Raw genomic sequence first — 19,878 nt, forward strand, 5'->3', positions numbered from 1 at the left:
CAGCCATAATAGGATCATAGACTGTTATAAAAGAAGTGGACATAGCTTGTGGATCTGAAAAGTGAAGCCCATATGGAAGTGCCTTAAACCTGAATTCTTTCTAATGGCCAGCAGGGGATGACTCCACCGGCTGCAAAAAGAAGCCTGGCTCCATAGACTCCCATGTTAAAATGTCCAACTTTACAGCAGAAATAAACACAGCGTGGTTCAAAAACTGGTTTTGGTCGTAATTTACCCCACCGTGATAAATGATCGAGGGGGGGTGAATTTTAATATAAGTCATCTGTTTAATTTATATTACCCTTCTGTTGTCTTATGGGTCAAAAGGGCCCATAACAGTGTAACAGCAGAGAAAAGACTAAATTATATTTTTTCAACCTGAAATTTGATTACTTTTCCTAGAGTGACTCCACCATTAGAAAAAGTCAAACATTGTTTTTGTTCATATTTTCATGAAAGCTGTACACCAGTAGGTTACTAAGATTGCCTTTGGGTCATTTTTGACCCAGAAGGTTTATAAACAGGTTTTTGGATCAGGTAAATTATCTTTTTTTCAAGCTTAAATTTGATGACTTTTCCTAAAGTGACCCCAAGATGAGAAAAATTGAAACATTGTTTTTGTTCATATTTCCATGAAAGCTGTACACCACTAGGTTACTAAGATTGTCTTAGGGTCATGTTTGACCCCAAGACATGTTTGGGTCATGTTTGACCCTGTAAAAATGAGTGGTGTTCACTGATTAAATGCAGTCTCTCTGCACTGTGAAGAGGGAAAACCCAGATAGTCACAAAGTTTGTGATGAATGACAAGTTGTTTCTTCGTGCAAAATACATTTGGGGTTTGCTTTAATTTTCTTCTTCGGCAGTCCATCAAAACAATGATGACTGTGATGCAATTTAAGCTCGGCAAGCATGTTTGTGGCCCATCAGGCCCACATTAGAGTGACAGTATCATCCACATTTGTCACAGACGAATGTTGTCTGAGTTGGTCTGTTATGTCTTACATGGTGGGCCTTATCATAGGCTGCTTGTCTCTTTTGTTCAACAGCTGTTCTCGATTGCCTTACTGTGGAGCGCCATATCTGTCTGTCCATGGCCACTGTCTCCCAGGTGGAGTCATCTATGCCACAGATCTTCATGTGGCGCTTGACCACAACTTTGAAGCGTAGCTTCTGGCCTCCCTGCTTCCTATTTCCCTGGCACATCTCCTCGTAGAAAACCTCTTTTGATAGACAGTTGTCTGGCATTCTTCTCACGTGGCCGGCCCATCTGAGCTGGGAGGCTGTTATTAGGGCTTCAACACTGACAGTACCAGCACGTCTCAATAGTTCCCATGTCAGGCACCTTGTCTTCCCATCTGATTCGCAGCAGCTTTCACAGATGATGAAGCTGTATGCTGGTGAGCTTCTTGATGTGCTTGTAATACAGGGTCATGCATTCAGTGGAGTATAGTAGAGACGGCAGAACAGCTGTGGTGTAGACCTTGATCTTTGTTGTCAGCCTGATCTCATGGTGGGATCAAAGTCGTTTGTGGAGGGCACCAAAGGCTTTTGTGGCCGCTTGGATCCTTCTGTCCACTTCTAAGTCAGATGAGTTTGTATCTGTCGCAGCACTGCCCAGATAGGTAAAGCACTCAGTGGTCTTCAGAGTTGCTCCATTAAACAAAATACTGGGCTGACCTTCTTCGGGGCTTTTCTGGGGGGGAGGCTGGTACAGAAGCTCTGTTTTGGAGATTTTGATCTTCAGTCCAAAGAGGGTAGCTGCTGAAGAGAAGCGGTCTACCATTTCTTGCATTTTTCCAGGATCATTGGCAACCAGACCTGAGTCATCTGCATAGAGAAGTGCTCGAACACAGAGTTCTCTTGTTTTGGTAGACACCTTGAGTCTCGCAAGATTCTATCTGTTCGGGTCCTGATGTACAAGCCACCTCTCAAGTTGGTTGACATTGTTTCCAGGACTTCAGTGAGATATAAAATGAATAGGGTCGGTGCAAGCACACATCCCTGCTTCACTCCATGCTTGTTGTTGAAAGCATTGCTGACATCTCATCCAATTGATACTTTCCCTGTCATATCATCGTGGAAAAGTCTGATGATGCTGATCAGTTTCTGGGGGCAGCCGTAAGTCTCTTGCACTTTCCACAGTGTGGCTCTATCAACAGTGTCAAACGCATTTGAAAAGTCCACAAAAACAATGTAAAGTGGTTGGTGCTGTTCGGTGGCTTTCTCCTGGAGTTGTCTCAGGGTGAAGCTCATGTCTGTGGTGGATCTACCAGATCTGAAACCACATTGGCTTTCAGGCAACACTTCTTCTGAAAAGATCTTTATCCAGTTCAGGATGATCTTAGCCAGGACCTTTCCAGCACTCGACAGAAGTGAGATCCCACAGTGGTTTCCACAATCGATTCATTCACCCTTCTTCTTGTAGATGGTTACAAAGTATCTTTAAAGGCTTGAGGAAGACATAGGTTCTGCCAGCAGGCATTACAGAGCTTTAGTAGCTCTGACTTAAGTATTGAGCCGCAATACCTCGGGATGTCTGATGGGATGACGTCTTGTCCTGGTGCCGTCTTGGCCTGGTGCCATTGTGATCGGCTCACAAAGGTCTTCTCTTATCGGCCTTGTGTAAGCCACTGGCATGCATTTGGATCTGCTGAGCCTTCTTGATTCAAGAGGGTGCAGAAGTGCTCTTTCCATCTTTCTGTGATCTCTATCGGGTCAGTACACAGCTTACTTCCATCTGCCGTTTTTACTGGTGCTATCAAATTGCTTCTTGGGCCATAGATGGCTCTCAGCACAAAGAATCCATGCATATCATTTCGATCTGCTAAGGCCTGCAGCTGTTCTACTTTCTCGCTCCACCAGTTGTCCGTCATCACTTTTTTTTTTTTTCGTGATGATGCTGGTCATGTGGCTTGGGTCCTGGACTGTTCCAATGGCGTCTGGACACTGCTTGGCATCCTGCGCATCATATTCTTCATAAATTTTATAGGTGCATTATAATTCTGTTTATCCTCTTTCAATGTTGCATTGTGTAAACACAACATCCATTGCACATTGTCCATCTTGGGGGAGAGATCCCTCCTCCGTTGCTCTCCCTGAGGTTTCTTCCTATTTTTTCACCCTGTTAAAGGTTTTTTTTTTTGGGAGTTGTTACGTATCCAATGAGAGGGTCTAAGGACAGGATGTTGTGTTGCTGTTAAGCCCACTGAGGCAAATTTGTAATTTGTGATATTGGGCTATACAAATAAAACTGACTTGACTTGACTTGACCTTAATCTCCTTCTGAATTTTGGCTTTAATTGCCTTGATGGCCGATTGACTCCTCTCATAGTGCTCATTCAGGTGGGCATCATGAAGCATTTGCTTTTCCTGTAGCAGTTCTTGGATTGCTTCATCTTGATCCTGGAACCAGTCAGGCGATTTTCTTTTTGGATGACCGAGCACCTCTTTTGTTAAATTATAGATGATCTCTTCATTTGTGTCCAGCATTCTTTAACGTTACTTGTGCCTGTTGTAACCCTTTCTTCATCTTGAAGAGCAGATGTGAGTGCTGCAGTTAGTCTCATTTGATGTTCTGTGCTTGCTAGCTTGTTGGTATTCAGTTTCTTCGGTGCTTCACAGGGTGTTCTTTGTGAATTCAGCTTTAGTTTCATTTGCAACTGTGTTCGGCCCAGCAGTGGCGCCCCCAGAAATTTTTCATAGGGGTGGCCAAATGGGGCCACTGAAAATCTTGGGGTGGCACACCAAAACCAAAAGTCATGACTGAATTTCGGGAATTCTATGATGCTGTTGTAGTATACTGTATAGGCTAGTTGAAAACTGTCAATATGAGAGTTAAGAAAAATATACATTATTGATTTAAATGAACAGCACCTAACGTAAAATATCAGATAGAAGCATATTATGCATAATCAGAAGCATATTCTGCATATGCGACTCATGGCTGGGGGGGCCAGCGGGGGGGCCAGGGATAGTATCAGGGTGGCTGTGGCCACCCCTGGCCACCCCTTGGGGGCACCACTGCAGCCCAGGTAGTGATCAGCTGAGCATTCTGCTCCACGCATCACCTTTGCTGAGAGTACTTCTGTCAAGATTGCCCTGCGAGTCACAACATAGTCTAACAAATGGAAATGCTTTGATCTTGGATGCATCCAGGTGAAGTAGTTTTTTTCAGGCTGAGAGAAAAAAGGTGTTTGTGATACACAGGTCACGCTCAGCAAAGAAATTCAACATAAGGTCGCCATTGGTATTCTTGTTGCCCTTGCCAAACTTTCCAAAGACACCCTCATAGGTTAAGTTGTCCTTGCCTATCCTTGCATCGAAGTCTCCTAAAATGAGAAGCTTGTCTGCACATGGTACACTGTCTGCTACTTCAGCCAATTTCTGATAGGAAGATTCCTTGTCTTCATCTGGATACGCCATGGTTGGAGCATACACATTATAATAATACACATTATAATTCTGTTATCCTTTTTCAATATTGTATTCTGTAAATTGTGTTTCATTATGTATACGCAACATCCATTGCATGTCTGTCCATCTTTGGAGAGACATGCCTCCTCTGTTGCTCTCCCTGAGGTTCTTCCTATTTTTTCTCCCTGCTAAAAGGTTTTTATTTTAGGGAGTTGTTCCTTATCCCATGCGAGGGTCTAAGGACTGGATGTTATATCTCTGTAAAGCCCACTGAAGCAAATTTGTAATTTGTGATAATGGGCTATACAAATAAAATTGACTTGACTTGACTTTAATATCATGCCAGATGTTCTGATCCAACAAGGATCAGTGGAACAGTCTCTGACATACAGTATAAGAGTTAGGTGATATCTAGACATATACACTAGGGTGGCTGCTGCTTGGGTCATTGTCATCTTTTATTGTAAAGAGAACCAGACCTCTGGATTGGTCTTTTTAAATGTTGCTTTTAAATGTTGTTTGTTGTGCATCTTCATCACCGTACCTGTGTGGACTGAGTACTCCCAAGTTTGGTCATGAAGTTTTTAGCATTGCTTTAATTTAGAGTTTTAATAAAGGCAGGTCACAAATGATCCTTAAGACAAGGGCAGTATACAGAATGTGTGGACAACACAAGGGTTAATGCTTAAATTTATGCATAATTAGGGGGGTGTCTGCTTTGAGTGACCAGTGGGTCAGGTCCCTTTCAGACTGGCTGGCTAGCCGTGCACTTCAGCTAACAAAGGCAATGAACTTCACCTCCAGCTGCAGCTCTTCCTGATGCTTTTGGTGACTTTTTATGTCAGCGTTGGACTGGGAACAATACGACTTGCTGTGTATTAGATTATAGACTGCCTGAGAAGTTCTTCGACTCATTGTCTTTCGGTAAGTGGAGTTCTAGTAACATTTTATCTTGCATGCTAGTACAAACAGATATGCACTTGGCTGTTAGCATAGCTCATTAGCCTGCTAACCATCCAAACAGCCAGCAGAGAAGCTACACTGTGCTAACAATGCTAACAGCATTCGCCACAGTAAAGCACGTCAGGTAGCCGGTCAGCACCAAAATCAAAACGTAATAGATGAATCTGGGCACTCGGCTGAAAACATGGCATCACAAGCTAATTGAAGTCAGGCAACTGGCTGCTTGTGATCAGTTAATGGTAAGATTAAGTTTTATGTGCAAATTAGCCTACTACCACAGGCTGTACTGGGAATTGTTTTTATATTGATACCTGTTTAGTTTCATGTGAACTCTGTTAAAATGGAGTTTGTATAATAAAAGATGATTGATGATGATAATAATAATAATAATAATAATAGAGCAGTCCTCTTACAGAAACTGGTATGATGTTAAGTTTAAGCATGTGACTGTTAACTTGCGTGAAAATTTTGAAAAAGTTAAGTAATCATCGTGATTAAGTAAAGTAAGTAAATAAGATTGGGAGAACTGTTTTGTTCACAGCATTTTTTCTATAAATATATCTTGATAACCCGTTTGACATTAAGTAGTTTGTTTTCTTATTTGCATGTAAAAAGGTGATTAGTAGGTAACCTAACAATTATATTTGTTCACCCTTTTATTTTTCTGTTTACAGCTTTCCTCCAGGTGGTCCACACAGGCTGGACCACGTGGTGCATGAGAAGACGAGCTGGAATCCCAGCAAGTCTTCTCATCTCCCTTCTGGGATGTGTACCTCAGTAGACAACAGTTTGAAGGTATCACTAGATGTTTGACCACAAAGATTAAAAAGTTTGATATATGATGACACCATATTATATCATTATCAATCAAATAATTAAAAATGAAATACTTTATTTTGTATTTCAAGTGCATGTGTATCTTTAAGTCATGTAAAAGAGACAGCATATATTAGAAATTATATTTAAAAGTAAAATATTTGCTCTGAAGCACTTTTAAGTTTAATTTCTAATACAGATGTTTTCTTGAGTGTGGGGTTCGATTGGAATTTTTTACTGTTTTCTGTGCAATGACAAAATAAAACCAGCCAGATACAGCTTTTACGAATTTGTCATCATCCATTTCTAACATACCGAGAGTGTTCATCTGTAGAAAGGGACCAATTTGGCACAGATCTAAGGTGAAATAGAGGCGACAGTGGCTCAAGAGGTAGAGCAGGTTGTCTGGTAACTGGAGGGTGTCCTTGAGCAAGACACCTAACCACCAACTACTCCCGATGAGCTGGTTATGGCCTTGCATGGCTGACACCCCCGTTAGTGAGTGTGTGTGTGTGTGTGGGGGGGTGTGTGAATGAGGCATTCATTGATTGTAAAGTGCTTTGAGTGGCTGTTGTAGCTATAAGAGCACTGTGTAAATGCAATCCTTTTTTTCTTCTTCAAATAAAAGTGTTATCTATATCTATGGTTTTGTTTGGACAGTTTTTAAGAGAAAATGCAGCACCTTCCATGAGAAACCTGGCTTTCTATCCCCTGGTGGACGAGGTAAACACTGTTGCTTAGTAGTTTTTTGCTGTATTATAGAAATTACTTACTCTTTCCACTGACATTCAGGATTTAATATGTAATAGAGATATCTGTCACAAGCAAAGACATAAGAAGCAGATATTATAAATACACAATGAAATGTGCAACATCAATCAGTCCTCGCTGGAGTGGGATCAGCCTTCCATCTGCATCTCTTGGTCAGGACACGGAGCATGATTTTCATGCCGGGATACTGCAGGTGAAGGTGTTGCAGGTCCTCCATCACTGTAATGATCTGCTGCAGTGAATGAAGAAGACATCCAGCGCTGCTCTACTCACAGGGAATGAGAAGCATTCACAGCATACCAAAGCAGATCCCCAGGGTCTCTGCTGCTCTCTGGGCACCACACCATGGCTATGGGAGGGAGATAAATATGGCAGAGGTTATGGAAAATGTACAATTAACAATTAAGTGTGGCCCTTTGTTTTAGGTTTACAATAATCGTATGTTGCAGATATGATAAAACAAGGTAATAAGAGGATACAATACTTGAGCATTTAGATGCCAATCCTGAAACATACTTTCAGAATTCTTTTGAGCACAAGCACTGTAATATCATTTGGAAAGACTGGTTCTCTTGGAGCTCTGTTGCGGGTTCACCGGCTTTGCAGCTGGCAATAGCTTTTATTAAGGCACATTACTGAAATATTTTATGACAAATATTAAGATCTATTCCCTCATTAACATAAGTTACATTGTTAAATGTGATTAAGCAAAATAAGATCGCAAGAACAGTATCACAAAACAATAGTTACATTTCTTAGTAAAAGCAGATCAGCCAAACTAAACCTGTGGAAAGATTATCAAATACATTTCTGGTTGCAGCATTAGCTAGTGTAAAGCATGAAAGTAACTTTACTTTGATGTCTAATGTTAGCTAACGTTACATGCTGGTAAGCCACATTTATAAAAGTTTGGACAGAATCTAATCAACATAATATTGATAAAACTTAATCTTAATAAACGGTGGTGTAATCTCAACAGATAACTGATTAATTTAGCTTTAGGTTGAATTTCGCTTTGACATTTCACATTAACTTACATCCAGTAGTTGCAACAACTGGGAACAACAACATGAGCTGCCATGGCTGAGTTGCTCTCTTCCAAGGCCTGCCAAGTTCGTTGCACCAGTTAGCTTCATAGTTAGGCTAACATTAGCAGTTAGCATCAACAGTACCCAGCTTCTAATGTGCATAGTGTCCTTGGGTTCTCAGTCACATACACCCCTCGTTCTTCACCAGGTCCACCCTGTCATCCAAATATGTTCAATTCTGGCTCAAAAAAGCCAACATGGTGACAGAAAAATGCCAAACTCAAGACGTTGGTGCTAGAGTGGATTAGCCAGAGGGATGTTCTCACTGTGATTGGTTGTTTTGCTGTTAGGCAGCTGATGATGCTCTGGGCATTCGGTTAAGGTTAGGGTGAGGGTTAGCCAATCAGAGAATTGTGAAAGCTTTCATCACACAGAGCAGAGCAATCCTCCTGCCCCTTTCATTCCTCCAACTGATCCACTCTAGCACCAACCAGCTTGAGGCTTCAAAATGGTCAAGTCTAGATAGTAACCCTAGATTAGCAAATTTACGAAACTCTCACGCTAACTTAACCTCAACCTAACCCTATCCTGAACCCAGTGCTTACCTTAACTTTACCGATGGCTAACCCAAAACCTAATTTCGACATCAACCTAACCCTAGCCTTAACTTCATGCTTACTTTATTCTAACCCTTCGTTATCTGCCATTGTCAAACAAAGTGCACATGTGCAAGAGTGTGCAAGAGTTTTACAAATCTAGGGTTATCAGACGTGACCCTTCAAATTGGTCATGTCCAGATTGTAATGTTAGATTTGCTAGACTCTCATGGGATTTTTAACCTAACCCTAAACTTAACCTAACGCTTACCTTGCGAATGTACAAGAGTTTCACAAATCTGAAGTTGCCCATCTAGACATGAGCCTTCAAAATGGTAGTCCACAAACCAATGGGTGACATCACAGTGGCTATGTCAACGTCTTTTATGCAGTCTATGAATGGGACCGTGTGCTCCTAAAAGTTCCACTATTGATTTGTCTGTCCAAAGAACATCATCCCAAAAGACTTGGGGAACATCAATGTGCGTTTTTCCAAATTTTAGACTAGCAATGTTTCTTGTAGTTAGCAGTGGTTTAGGCCTTGTTACTCTCCCATGAATTCAATTTTTGCCCAGTCTCTTCATACTGTCGAATCATGAACGATGACCTTAGCTGAGGCTCGAGAGGCCTGCAGTTCCTGGATAAGTCGTTGCTGTGCCCTTGGAGGAAATTTGGCAGGGCAGCCACTCCTGGGAAGAGTCTCCACTGTTCTAAGTTTTCTCCATTTGGAGACAATGGCTTCCACTGTGGTTCACATGACTTGTCCCCACATGACTTGTCTCCTACTTTTGGCAACTCTGTTAATTTTGGCCTACTCAATATAAGGTCCCTCTCCAGCAAAACTTTTATTTGCCAGGATCATATAATTTCTTAACAAAATTTACTTTTTCATGATATCAGAGTTGTGGCTTAATATTGGTAACTCTGTACCCCTGATAGAATGCTTACTGCCCAATTTCTCCTTTTTCAACTGTCCCAGGTTATCTGGTAGAGCGGGAAGACTTTAAGTTGTTTATAATGACAACTTCAATTGCGCACACATTTTCTTGATGACTTATCATCTTATGGGTCATTGTTTCACTATTAGTGGTAACCTTAACACTGTGCATTTTAATCTACCGACCCCCTAAATCTATGTCTAGCTTTCTTGCTCAGTTCTCTGAAGTCTTCTCTATTGTAATGTCTTTATGCATGCTCAATAATCCAGGTAAGAAAATCAAAGAAACTTGAATCAGTTCATCTGGACACGACGTTTATTGACAGAAACATTTCTATCAATAAACATTGTGTCCAGATAAACTGATTCATTTTTCTGTGATATCCATTGTAATGCCAAACTATTATAAATGTCTGATTCTGTGAGATTTTAACATACATGTTTGCTGTCCTGATAATTCTTTAGCCATGGAGTTTGAAACATTGTTGAGTCTTTTAATTTAAGTAGAATTGTCACAGGGCCTACTCAAAACAAGGGCTACACCCTTGATCTTGTCCTTTCATATGGTCAGTATGATCAATACACAATATTGACAATACACTATGCAAAGATGTTAGTGTCTCTGACCACAAATGCATGTTTATATCTGTGGTCCAAAATAATCTTTCCAATAATAAGCCAAACCCTGTATGCTCTCGCATTTTAATACGTCTTTGTGGCAAAATTCACTGATGGTCTCCTGTCTTCCTCAGTTGACATTGGCTGTAGTCAAGATGTTGATACCATCCTAAATAATACCTGCCCCCAGATCCTGGACCAAATTCCACCATTTAAGCAGAGAAAACTCTCTAATGTTTTCCTGCCATGGATAAGGGACAACATAAATGCCCTAATAAGGGCCCGTCGTAGGGCAGAGCGGAAGTGGAAAACCTCTTAACTAACAGTATACATTGACATTTGAAAAGATTCTATGAGACATTTTAATACAGAGGTTAAAAAATGCCACAGCATAGTATTTTTTGGACCTTACTGAAAAGAACTGATACAACTCCATGTTTTTTTTCAACGTAATTAACTGTGCCACAGAGGCTCCTCCGAGTGTCAGTATGGACTCCTCCCCTGAGAAATGTGAAGAATTTTTAACCTTCTTTGATAACAATGTCTCTAGCATCAGAATACACATTCCCTCTCCTGCACAGGACACAATGATTTCTTTTAAATCTGCTGCGTTCTTTAATAATAATAATAATAAATTAATCTTATATAGCGCTTTTCTAATACTCAGAACCACTTTACAATAAACGGTGAAACAAGACAACAGATAAACATAACACAAACATACAGGGGTGGATGGGAAGGGGGGCTACGAGAGGGAGAAGTGGCAGCCACACACAACACCAGCAGTACTCTCTGACTTAAACAGATATAAAAGGGCAAGAAAAACAAAAAACAACAGCACTGTGGACGTTGATTTTCTCTAGGGGTTTATTCCCGTAGCCTATTCCTCTCCCGAGGTGTTCACTAGGCAGTGGCACTATTTAACCCATAGCTGGGGGTTTGACTTTGTCTTTGACTCCTTTGAAACAATATCTAATGACACTCTCACTGTGGTGATTAATAAAATGAAGCCCTCCTCTTGTGCTCTCGACATCCTGCCTGTGCGATTTCTGAAAGAAATATACAGATCTGTCAACCCCTATATCCTCTCTATAATCAACATGTCACTATTGACTGGTTCTGTGCCTGCTTATTTGAAGAATGCAATTGTTCAACTCTTTCTGAAAAATCCCTCTTTAGACCCTGGATGATTTCAGACCAATTTCCAAATTGCTTTTTCTTTCCAAGGTTCTCAAAAAAGTTGTTGCTGAACAAGTGATTGCTTTTTTTAAACAAAAATTAACTCTTTGGGACATTTCAGTCGGGATTTTGGGCAAACCATAATACAGAGACTGTACTCCTTAAAATGATGAATGGTCTGCTGGCTGCCGCTGATGCTGGAAAATCTTCAGTTTTCGTTCTGTTGGATCTAAGTGCTGTATTTGACATTGTTGAGCATTCTGTTTTATTGGAGCGTCTCATTGGGTTGGCATCTCTGGTTCAGTTTTAAAGTGGTTTTATTCATACTTGCAAGATAGATATTTTAGGGTAGCCATTGGTAAGTCATGTTCATCTTCTGTAAAGATGACCTGCGGGGTTCCCCATTGATCTGTCCTTGGACCACTCTTGTTCTGTTTTACATGTTACTCCTAGGGCATGTCATTTGCAGGCATAATGTGAGCTTCCATTCCTATACAGGTGACACTCATTTGTACCTCTCTTTTTGCCCTAATGACTTTAATCATATTGATACACTTGGTCTTCTGTGTGGAGTTTGCATGTTCTCCCCATGCCAGCGTGGGTTTCCTCCAGGTGCTCCGGTTTCCTCAAGTGAATTGGCCATACTAAATTGTCCCTAGGTGTGAATGTGTGTCAGCCCTGTGATGGACTAGCGGCTTGTCCAGGGTGTCTCCCCACCTGTCATCCAATGACTTCTGGGATAAGCTCTAGCATCCCATGACCCTAATTAGGATTAGCGGCTTGAATAGTGAATGGATGATACAGTCCATGACTGCATGCATGACCTCAAATGCTGGATAGCCCAGAACTTCCTGCAGCTAAATACTGATAAGACTGAGGTACTTTTCATTGGCCCTGACACAGTTTATGCTAATACTTCAAAACATCTAGGCTCTCTGTCTCAAAATATAGCCCAAAACTGCACAAATCTTGGTGTCATCTTTTATAACCACCTCAGCTTGAACAAGCATATTAACTCAGTTGTCCAGTCATGTTTTTTGCAGCTCAGGAGACTCTCCAATATCAGTTGAATTTTATCGAGTAGAAATTTAGAGACTGCCATAGTCTTAGGCTCATGTCTATCTGTCTCTCTATCTAGCTAGCTAGCTAGCTAGCTATCTACGTATCTACAGTGCATCCGGAAAGTATTCACACCCCTTCACTTTTCCCACATTTTGATATGTTACAGCCTTATTCCAAAATTGATTAAATTCTTTTTTTTCTCGTCAATCTACACACAATACCCCATAATGACAAAGTGAAAAAGGTTTTGTAGAATTTTTTGCAAATTTATTAAAAATAAAAAACTGGAATATTGCATGTACATAAGTATTCACACCCTTTGCTGTGACACTCAAAATTTAGCTCAGGTTCATCCTGTTTATACTGATCATCCTTGAGATGTTTCTACATCTTGATTGGAGTCCACCCGTAGTAAATTCAATTGATTGGGCATGATTTGGAAAGGCATACACCTGTCTATATAAGGTCCCACTGTTGACAGTGCATATCAGAGCAGAAACCAAGCCATGAAGTCAAAGGAATTGTCTGTGGACCTCCGAGACAGGATTGTATCTAGGCACAGATCTGGGGAAGGGTACAAAAATTTTTCTACAGCTTTGAAGGGCCCGAAGAGCACAGTGGTCTCCATCGTTCGCAAATGGAAGATGTTTGGATCCACCAGCACTCTTCCTAGAGCTGGCCGCCCAGCCAAACTGAGCAATCGAGGGAGAAGGGCCTTGGTCAAGTAGGTGACCAGGAACCCGATGGTCACTCTGACAGAGCTCCAGCGTTCCTCTGTGGAGATGGGAGAGCCTTCCAGAAGGACAACCATCTCTGCAGCACTCCACCAATCAGGTCTTTATGGTAGAGTGGCCAGATGGAAGCCTCTGCTCATTAAAAGGCACATGACAGCCCGTTTGGAGTTTGCCAGAAAGCACCTAAAGGACTCTCAGACCATGAGAAACAAGATTCTCTTGTCTGATGAAACCAAGATTGAACTCTTTGGCCTGAATGCCAAATGCCACGTCTGGAGGAAACCAGGCACCTCTCATCACCTTACTAATACCATCCCTACAGTGAAGCATGGTGGTGGCAGCATCATGCTGTGGAGATGTTCTTCAGCGGCAGGAACTGGGAGACTAGTCAGGATCAAGGGAAAGTTGAATGGAGCAAAGTACAGAGAGATCCTTGATGTTAACCTGCTCCAGAGTGCTCAGGACCTCAGACTGGGGCGAAGGTTTACCTTTCAACACGACAACGATCCTAAGCACACAGCCAAGACAACGAAGGAGTGGCTTCAGGACAAGTCTGTGAATATCCTTGAGTGGCCCAGCCAGAGCCCAGACTTGAACCCATTGAACATCTCTGGAAAGACCTGAAAATAGCTGTGCAGCGATGCTCCTCATCTAACCTTACAGAACTCGAGAGGATCTGCAGAGAAGAATGGGAGAAATACCCCAAATATAGGTGTGCCAAGCTTGTAGCTTCATACCCAAGAAGACTTGAGGCTGTAATCGCTGCCAAAGGTGCCTCAACCAAGTACTGAGTAAAGGGTGTGAATACTTATGTGCAATATTTCAGTTTTTTATTTTAATAAATTTGCAAAAATTTCTACAAAACCTTTTTCACTTTGTCATTATGGGGTATTGTATGTAGATTGATGAGAAAAAAAAGGAATTTAATCCATTTTGGAATAAGGCTGTAACATAACAAAATATGGGGAAAGTGAAGGGGTGTGAATACTTACCGGATGCACTGTATCTATAGATAAGGTATTGGCAACCATGTGCCATGCACTGCAATAAGTATGCAAGTTTTCCATCCAACCAATCACTACACCAGGGGATTTTACTGATTTATCAGTCCTCTGGTTGAAGGTGTATGACTACAGTTAGACCACCTGGTACAAGTGACCCAATTCCAGATTTTTTTGCTCAGGTGTCACAGATCGGATATGTATTACAGCCATGTGACCAGGGGGGAAAAACGCATGGAATCGGATACTTTTCAGATATGATTTGACCACATTCATATGTGGAAATAAATCGAATAGGAATCTGATATCTGCCGATGTGACTTTCATCTAACCACACAGATCTGATTTTTCAGGTCGTCATGAATCACACGTCATTCAAAATATGACACTCTTAGGGTCCACGGTGGTGTAGCGGGCTAAGCATCGGCTTTGTGTCGATGCAGTTGCCCACTGGCGACCCAGGTTCGCTCCCCGGTCTCGCCAGATCCAACTATGGCTGAATTCGATGAAGCAGCAATAATTGGCAATGCTGTCTTCGGGAAGGGGCGGAGTCAGCTTGTGTTCGTCACATGAATGCGTCTCTGTGTGTGTCGGAAAAAGCCTGGATTCGCCTTGTCACGGAAGTGGCGAGGCGTCTCCTTCGAGACTGCCGGCCGGAGAGATGCAGTTGGCGAACGCATGCAGTACGAAGGTGGGTGTTGGAATTAGAATAGGGAGCGATTGGCCACTAAATTGGGAGAAAATCAGATATAAATTCACAAAATGTGACACTCATTACATTGTGAATGATGACGTGTGGTTTTTTAATTCCACAGAGACCAAAGTATCTTTAAGGCTTTTGCATGCATGTTGTTTCAAATGCAAACCAAAAAGTTACGGTGTATGCACAGAAATCAGATATGGGCAACTTTCAGAAGCAGATGTAAACAGGCGGTCAGAAAAGAATAATGATGATGATGAATTACATTTATATAGCGCGTTATCTTGCAACCGAAAGCACTTCACAGTGAAGGGAGGAAACTCACCTCAACCACCACCAATTTGTAGCACTCACATGGGTGATTGATGTATGGTAGCCATTTTGTGCCAGAACGCTCACCACACATCAGCTTGAGGTTGAGAGGGAGGAATCACTGAGCAAACTACATGGGGGGATTATTAGGTAGCCAGATGGAGAGATCCAGGTTGGAAATTTTGCAGGACATCGGGGGACCCCTACTCTTTGCAATAAGTGCCTTGGGATTTTTTTTTTCTTTCCTTATAAATGTATTTCTCGTCCCCCCTCCCCCCTTATCCCATCCGATTAACCCAATGGCATATGGCCGGAACTCTTGTCCAATAACTCCCCTGGCTCACGTTTCCACAGGAAGGAGATAGGCGTAACACCAGCTTCCTTCAAACTTGTGTCGGCTGCTCTCGCTCTTTTACATGCTAAAGCCTGACATGGATTGCATCACCTTCATGCCGCGAAGGAGACGTAGGGAGAATGCTTTTGGTTGCTTGGCTGCAGGCGCCCGGATGGGCCAGAGGGGTCGCTGGAGAACGACGAGTCCCCGAACACTACACCGATCTACACCCACTATCCCTCGGGTAAGGGTGGCCTAATGAATGCCTTACCCCGTGGACGCTCTGGCCGTGACCAGTTACGGCGAGTCTGGGATACGAACCTCCCAGCCACATGACGAGCGGATTGCAAGAACGGCGGTTTATTCCGCTCCGTCATCAGAGTGGCCGTGCCTTGGGATCTTTAATGACAACAGTGAGTCAGGACCTTGTTTTAATGTCTCATCCAAAGGATGGCATCTCCTACAGCACAGCGTCCCCGTCACTGTACTGCATTGGGGGGGGGGGTTTGTTTTTGTTTTTTTAGGACCAGAGGCAGAGGGAAGACTGCCCCTTACTGGCCCACGAACACCACTTCCAGCAGCAACTCAGTTTTTAGGAAGATGTCTTCTATCCAAGTACTAGTCAAGCCCACCCCTGCTTAGCTTCTGTCATTCAGCAGAACCAGGGTACATGTCGGTATGGCTGCTGGAACAGAAGTCAGATATAAGCAAAAAATAGGAACTGGGCATCAAGATATGCGGTGGAAATGTAGCCTAAATCAGGGAAATCACTTGGTGTAGTGTTGGGTTGAATGGTAAACTTGCATACTCATGGCACATGGTTGTCTGCCTGCTGTTAGGTAGATTTTAGAAATAGTCACTATAGCTTGCTTAAGCAGTAGCCTAAATATCCTAGAGAAGTCCTCATGATAGAAGAGTACCTAGTTTGAATATTCCAACGATGTGAATGGAAAATGCTGTTCTGCACCTCAGTATTCAAAAACCGGGTTTCCCAAAGCATTGCACTTTTCCCCCAGCTGTTATGGGGTAAAACTGGATTAATGTGGTTGTAGAGCTCTAAAGTGTGAATGTGTTTAACTGTGTATATAGTAGGGCATTGCAGAAGAAAAACTTTGCATGTTCCTCAGATTCTCCCTGGATAAAGGTTAAAAAAAACCAATATATATATATATATATATGAGATTTGTTGGTAACCATGTGTTTGATCAAAAATCCTGCCTGCGGCTATAACATCATTTATTCTGCAGGCACGGTCAGTAGACACATTCACAATCAAACACATGTTTCATATATAAACCATGCTATTGCTGCAACATGTCAGATTTACTGACTGAAGAGCTGGGTGAGCTTCTTACGATGGTTATGTGGGATCTTTAGGTAGTTCACATTGACTAGTGTTGTAAAGCAGTGGGTTACATGTTTTTTACTATATATATAAATAGATAGATTATATTAGATAGACATGGTAGTTATTTTAGATGTTATTGCGATTAATATGATTACATAGAACAGTAGGAGTGGTCGGCAGATAGATGGAGATAAATGGATAGGTAGTAGACTGACAGACAAACAGATAGACAGAGATTTCATAAGTTTAACTCATTGGAACATTTAAAATGGTTATGTATCAATCAGCAGTAGGAAAAAAATCTTTTTTTTCTTTCATCTTAATATTTAAAAAATTCCACTATTGATGCCTATTCATTGTACCCCCACCACCTCACACATACACAAGTACATAACGTTTTGATGCATTATCCAGTAAGCCTCCTCAAGTGAAATACTGAAGGATTCATATAATAAGTAAAATGAATTATTTTTGATGCATTTTCATTTACTTATTCTATGTTGTAGGTACAGTGTATTTATAAAAATGGAAAAACAGTAGTAATAATTGGACAGTTGGCCGATCTCTGTCTATATCTCTTCCCTGCTGGCTCCCTTTTTTACCCTTTTTTAGTAATATTGAAGGTCATTTAAATGCTACAAGCGTAGTCTTGATTACCAAATAAATCATTGTTAAAGTCTCTTTATTTCCTCCCTTCATAGCTCGTACCTGTGGCAGTAACCTACGGGGGCCCAGAGGGGTCATAACTTCTCCTAACTATCCTGTTCAATATGAGAACAATGCACACTGTGTATGGGTCATCACCGCAATGGATCCAGGGAAGGTGAGCTTCTTTCAGATTTTTTTTTCATTCCTGTTTTGTATTCCAAAGGCACTGTGTACTTCTACTTGAATCCTGATGTCTTGTAGTGCTCAGAAAACTATGTAATGATATAAAGCGCAGTATGATGTCTACCCTGGACTTCAGAAAATGGCAGGTGTCAGCAAATGTGCTGTGTACGCTCTCTTAAGATTAGTCTGTCTTGCTTGCTTTGATTTGTTGTTGTCCTCATCTTTGTACAACAGACTGCAAGCGCGAGCTAAACCTTTTCTGAGATGTCTTCTTTCAACACATCACTGATTGCAATTTTGGACAACTTAAATGTTCTACTTTACACCACCAATGTAAATAGGATATTGTGTACACTAAATGTGTTAAGCTAGGCTTCTTATAACACCCATTCAAATTCAGATTACACACAATTTTTCAACAATATAACAATTACCTAACTTGTCATTTAATAATGCAAACTTTTTTTAATTGGCATTATATGTATTTATAATTGCATTATGCAACGATCAGCCAAAACATTAAAACCACTGGCAGGTAAGAGAATAACATGGATTATCTTGTTACAATGGCACCTGTCAAGGGGTGGGATATATTAGGCAGCAAGTGAACAGTCAATTCTTGAAGTTTATGTCTTGGAAGCCGGAAAAATGGGCAAGCGTAAGGATCTGAGCGACTTTGACAAGGGCCGAATTGTGATGGCTAGACAACTGGTTCAGAGCATCTCTGAAACGGCGGGTCTTGTGAGGTGTTCCTGGTATGCAGTGGTCAGTACCAACCAAAAGTGGTCCAAGGAAGGACAACTGGTGAACTGGTGACAGGGTCATGGGCACCCGAGTCTCATTGATGCACATGGGGAGTGAAGGTTAGCCCGTCTGGGCCGATCCCACAGAAGAGCTACTATAGTTCAAGTTGCTGAAAAAGTCAGTGCTGGCTATAATAGATAGGTGTCAGAACATACAGTACATCACAGCTTGCTGCGTATGGGGCTGCAGACTGGTCAGAGTGCCCATGATGACCCCTGTCCACCGTCGAAAGTGCCTACAATGGGCACGTGAGTGTCAGAACTGGACCATGGAGCAATGGAAGAAGGTGGTCTGGTCTGATGAATTACACTTTCTTGTACATCATGTGGACGGCTGGGTGTGTGTGCGTCATTTACCAAGGGAAGAGATGGCATCAGGATGCACTATGGGAAGAAGGCGGCGGAGACGAGCTGGTAGAGGCAGTATGATGCTCTGGGCAATGTTCTGCGGGGAAACCTTGGGTCCTGGCATTTATGTGGATGTTACTTTGACACGTACCACCTACCTAAACATTGTTGCAGACCAGGTACACCCCTGCATGGCAACGGTATTCCCTGATGGCAGTGGCCTCTTTCCGCAGGATAATATGCCCTGCCACACCGCAAAAATTGTTCAGGAATGGTTTGACGAACATAACACAGAGTTCAAGGTGTTGCCTTGGCCTCCAAATTCACCAGATCTCAATCCGATCGAGCATCTGTGGGATGTGCTGGACCGATAAGTCCGATCCATGGAGTCCCCACCTCACCACTTACAGTACTTAAATGATGTGCTGCTAATGTTTTGGTGCCAGATACCACAGGACACCTTCAGAGGTCTTGTGGAGTCCATGCTTGGACATGTCAGAGCTGTTTTGGTGACACAAGGGGTCCTACAAAATATTAGGCAGGCAGTTTTAATGTTTTGGCTGATTGGTTCATGTTCCTCTATGTATATTTGCAATTGTGTACTCCAAACGCTATCCTGAAAACACTGCTTTTCAAGAATTCTGTATCTCACATCCCTTCAAAACAGAAGTGTGTACACACAAACCACTACCAGTGTCCTTTTCCATCCCTGATTTTACTGCCTTTATTAACCAGCTTAACATCACATCCTCTCAAAAATATATTATCTGGGTACTCAGATGAATAAAGATAAAGTGAAGAAGCATCGCGATAAAAAAAGAAGTCCATTTCATTATTTGTAATCAGTAAGGTGAGTTATTCCTCTCCAGGCAATATGCTGTAGTTGTCTTACTGCTATGAGAAGTGATTTTTTTTTTTGGTCAGAATATTTTCATTATTTTAAACAACTTCTTGAAGAGCAAAAACTTGTTCGGAAGTAAGATCCATTTATTGTGCAAATAACAGTTGCTAGCTCTGGGGAATGGATGGCAACCAAATTGAAGACACACCGTATCCATTTATACACTGGGAAATATTTTGA

At 41.8% G+C, this 19,878-nt stretch overlaps 1 protein-coding gene across 1 annotated transcript in view; it reads left to right on the forward strand.

Annotated features, from left to right (window-relative positions):
• Positions 1–19,878, forward strand: part of LOC130112084 (CUB and sushi domain-containing protein 1-like) — a 729,421-nt gene that overhangs the window by 328,382 nt on the left and 381,161 nt on the right. The window contains exon 10 of the mRNA XM_056279382.1: positions 17,517–17,638. Coding sequence (XP_056135357.1) covers positions 17,517–17,638 — 122 coding nt within the window. The remainder of the gene's footprint in view (positions 1–17,516; positions 17,639–19,878) is intronic.

Source organism: Lampris incognitus, chromosome 4 (assembly GCF_029633865.1).
Source record: "Lampris incognitus isolate fLamInc1 chromosome 4, fLamInc1.hap2, whole genome shotgun sequence".
Taxonomy (NCBI): domain Eukaryota; kingdom Metazoa; phylum Chordata; class Actinopteri; order Lampriformes; family Lampridae; genus Lampris; species Lampris incognitus.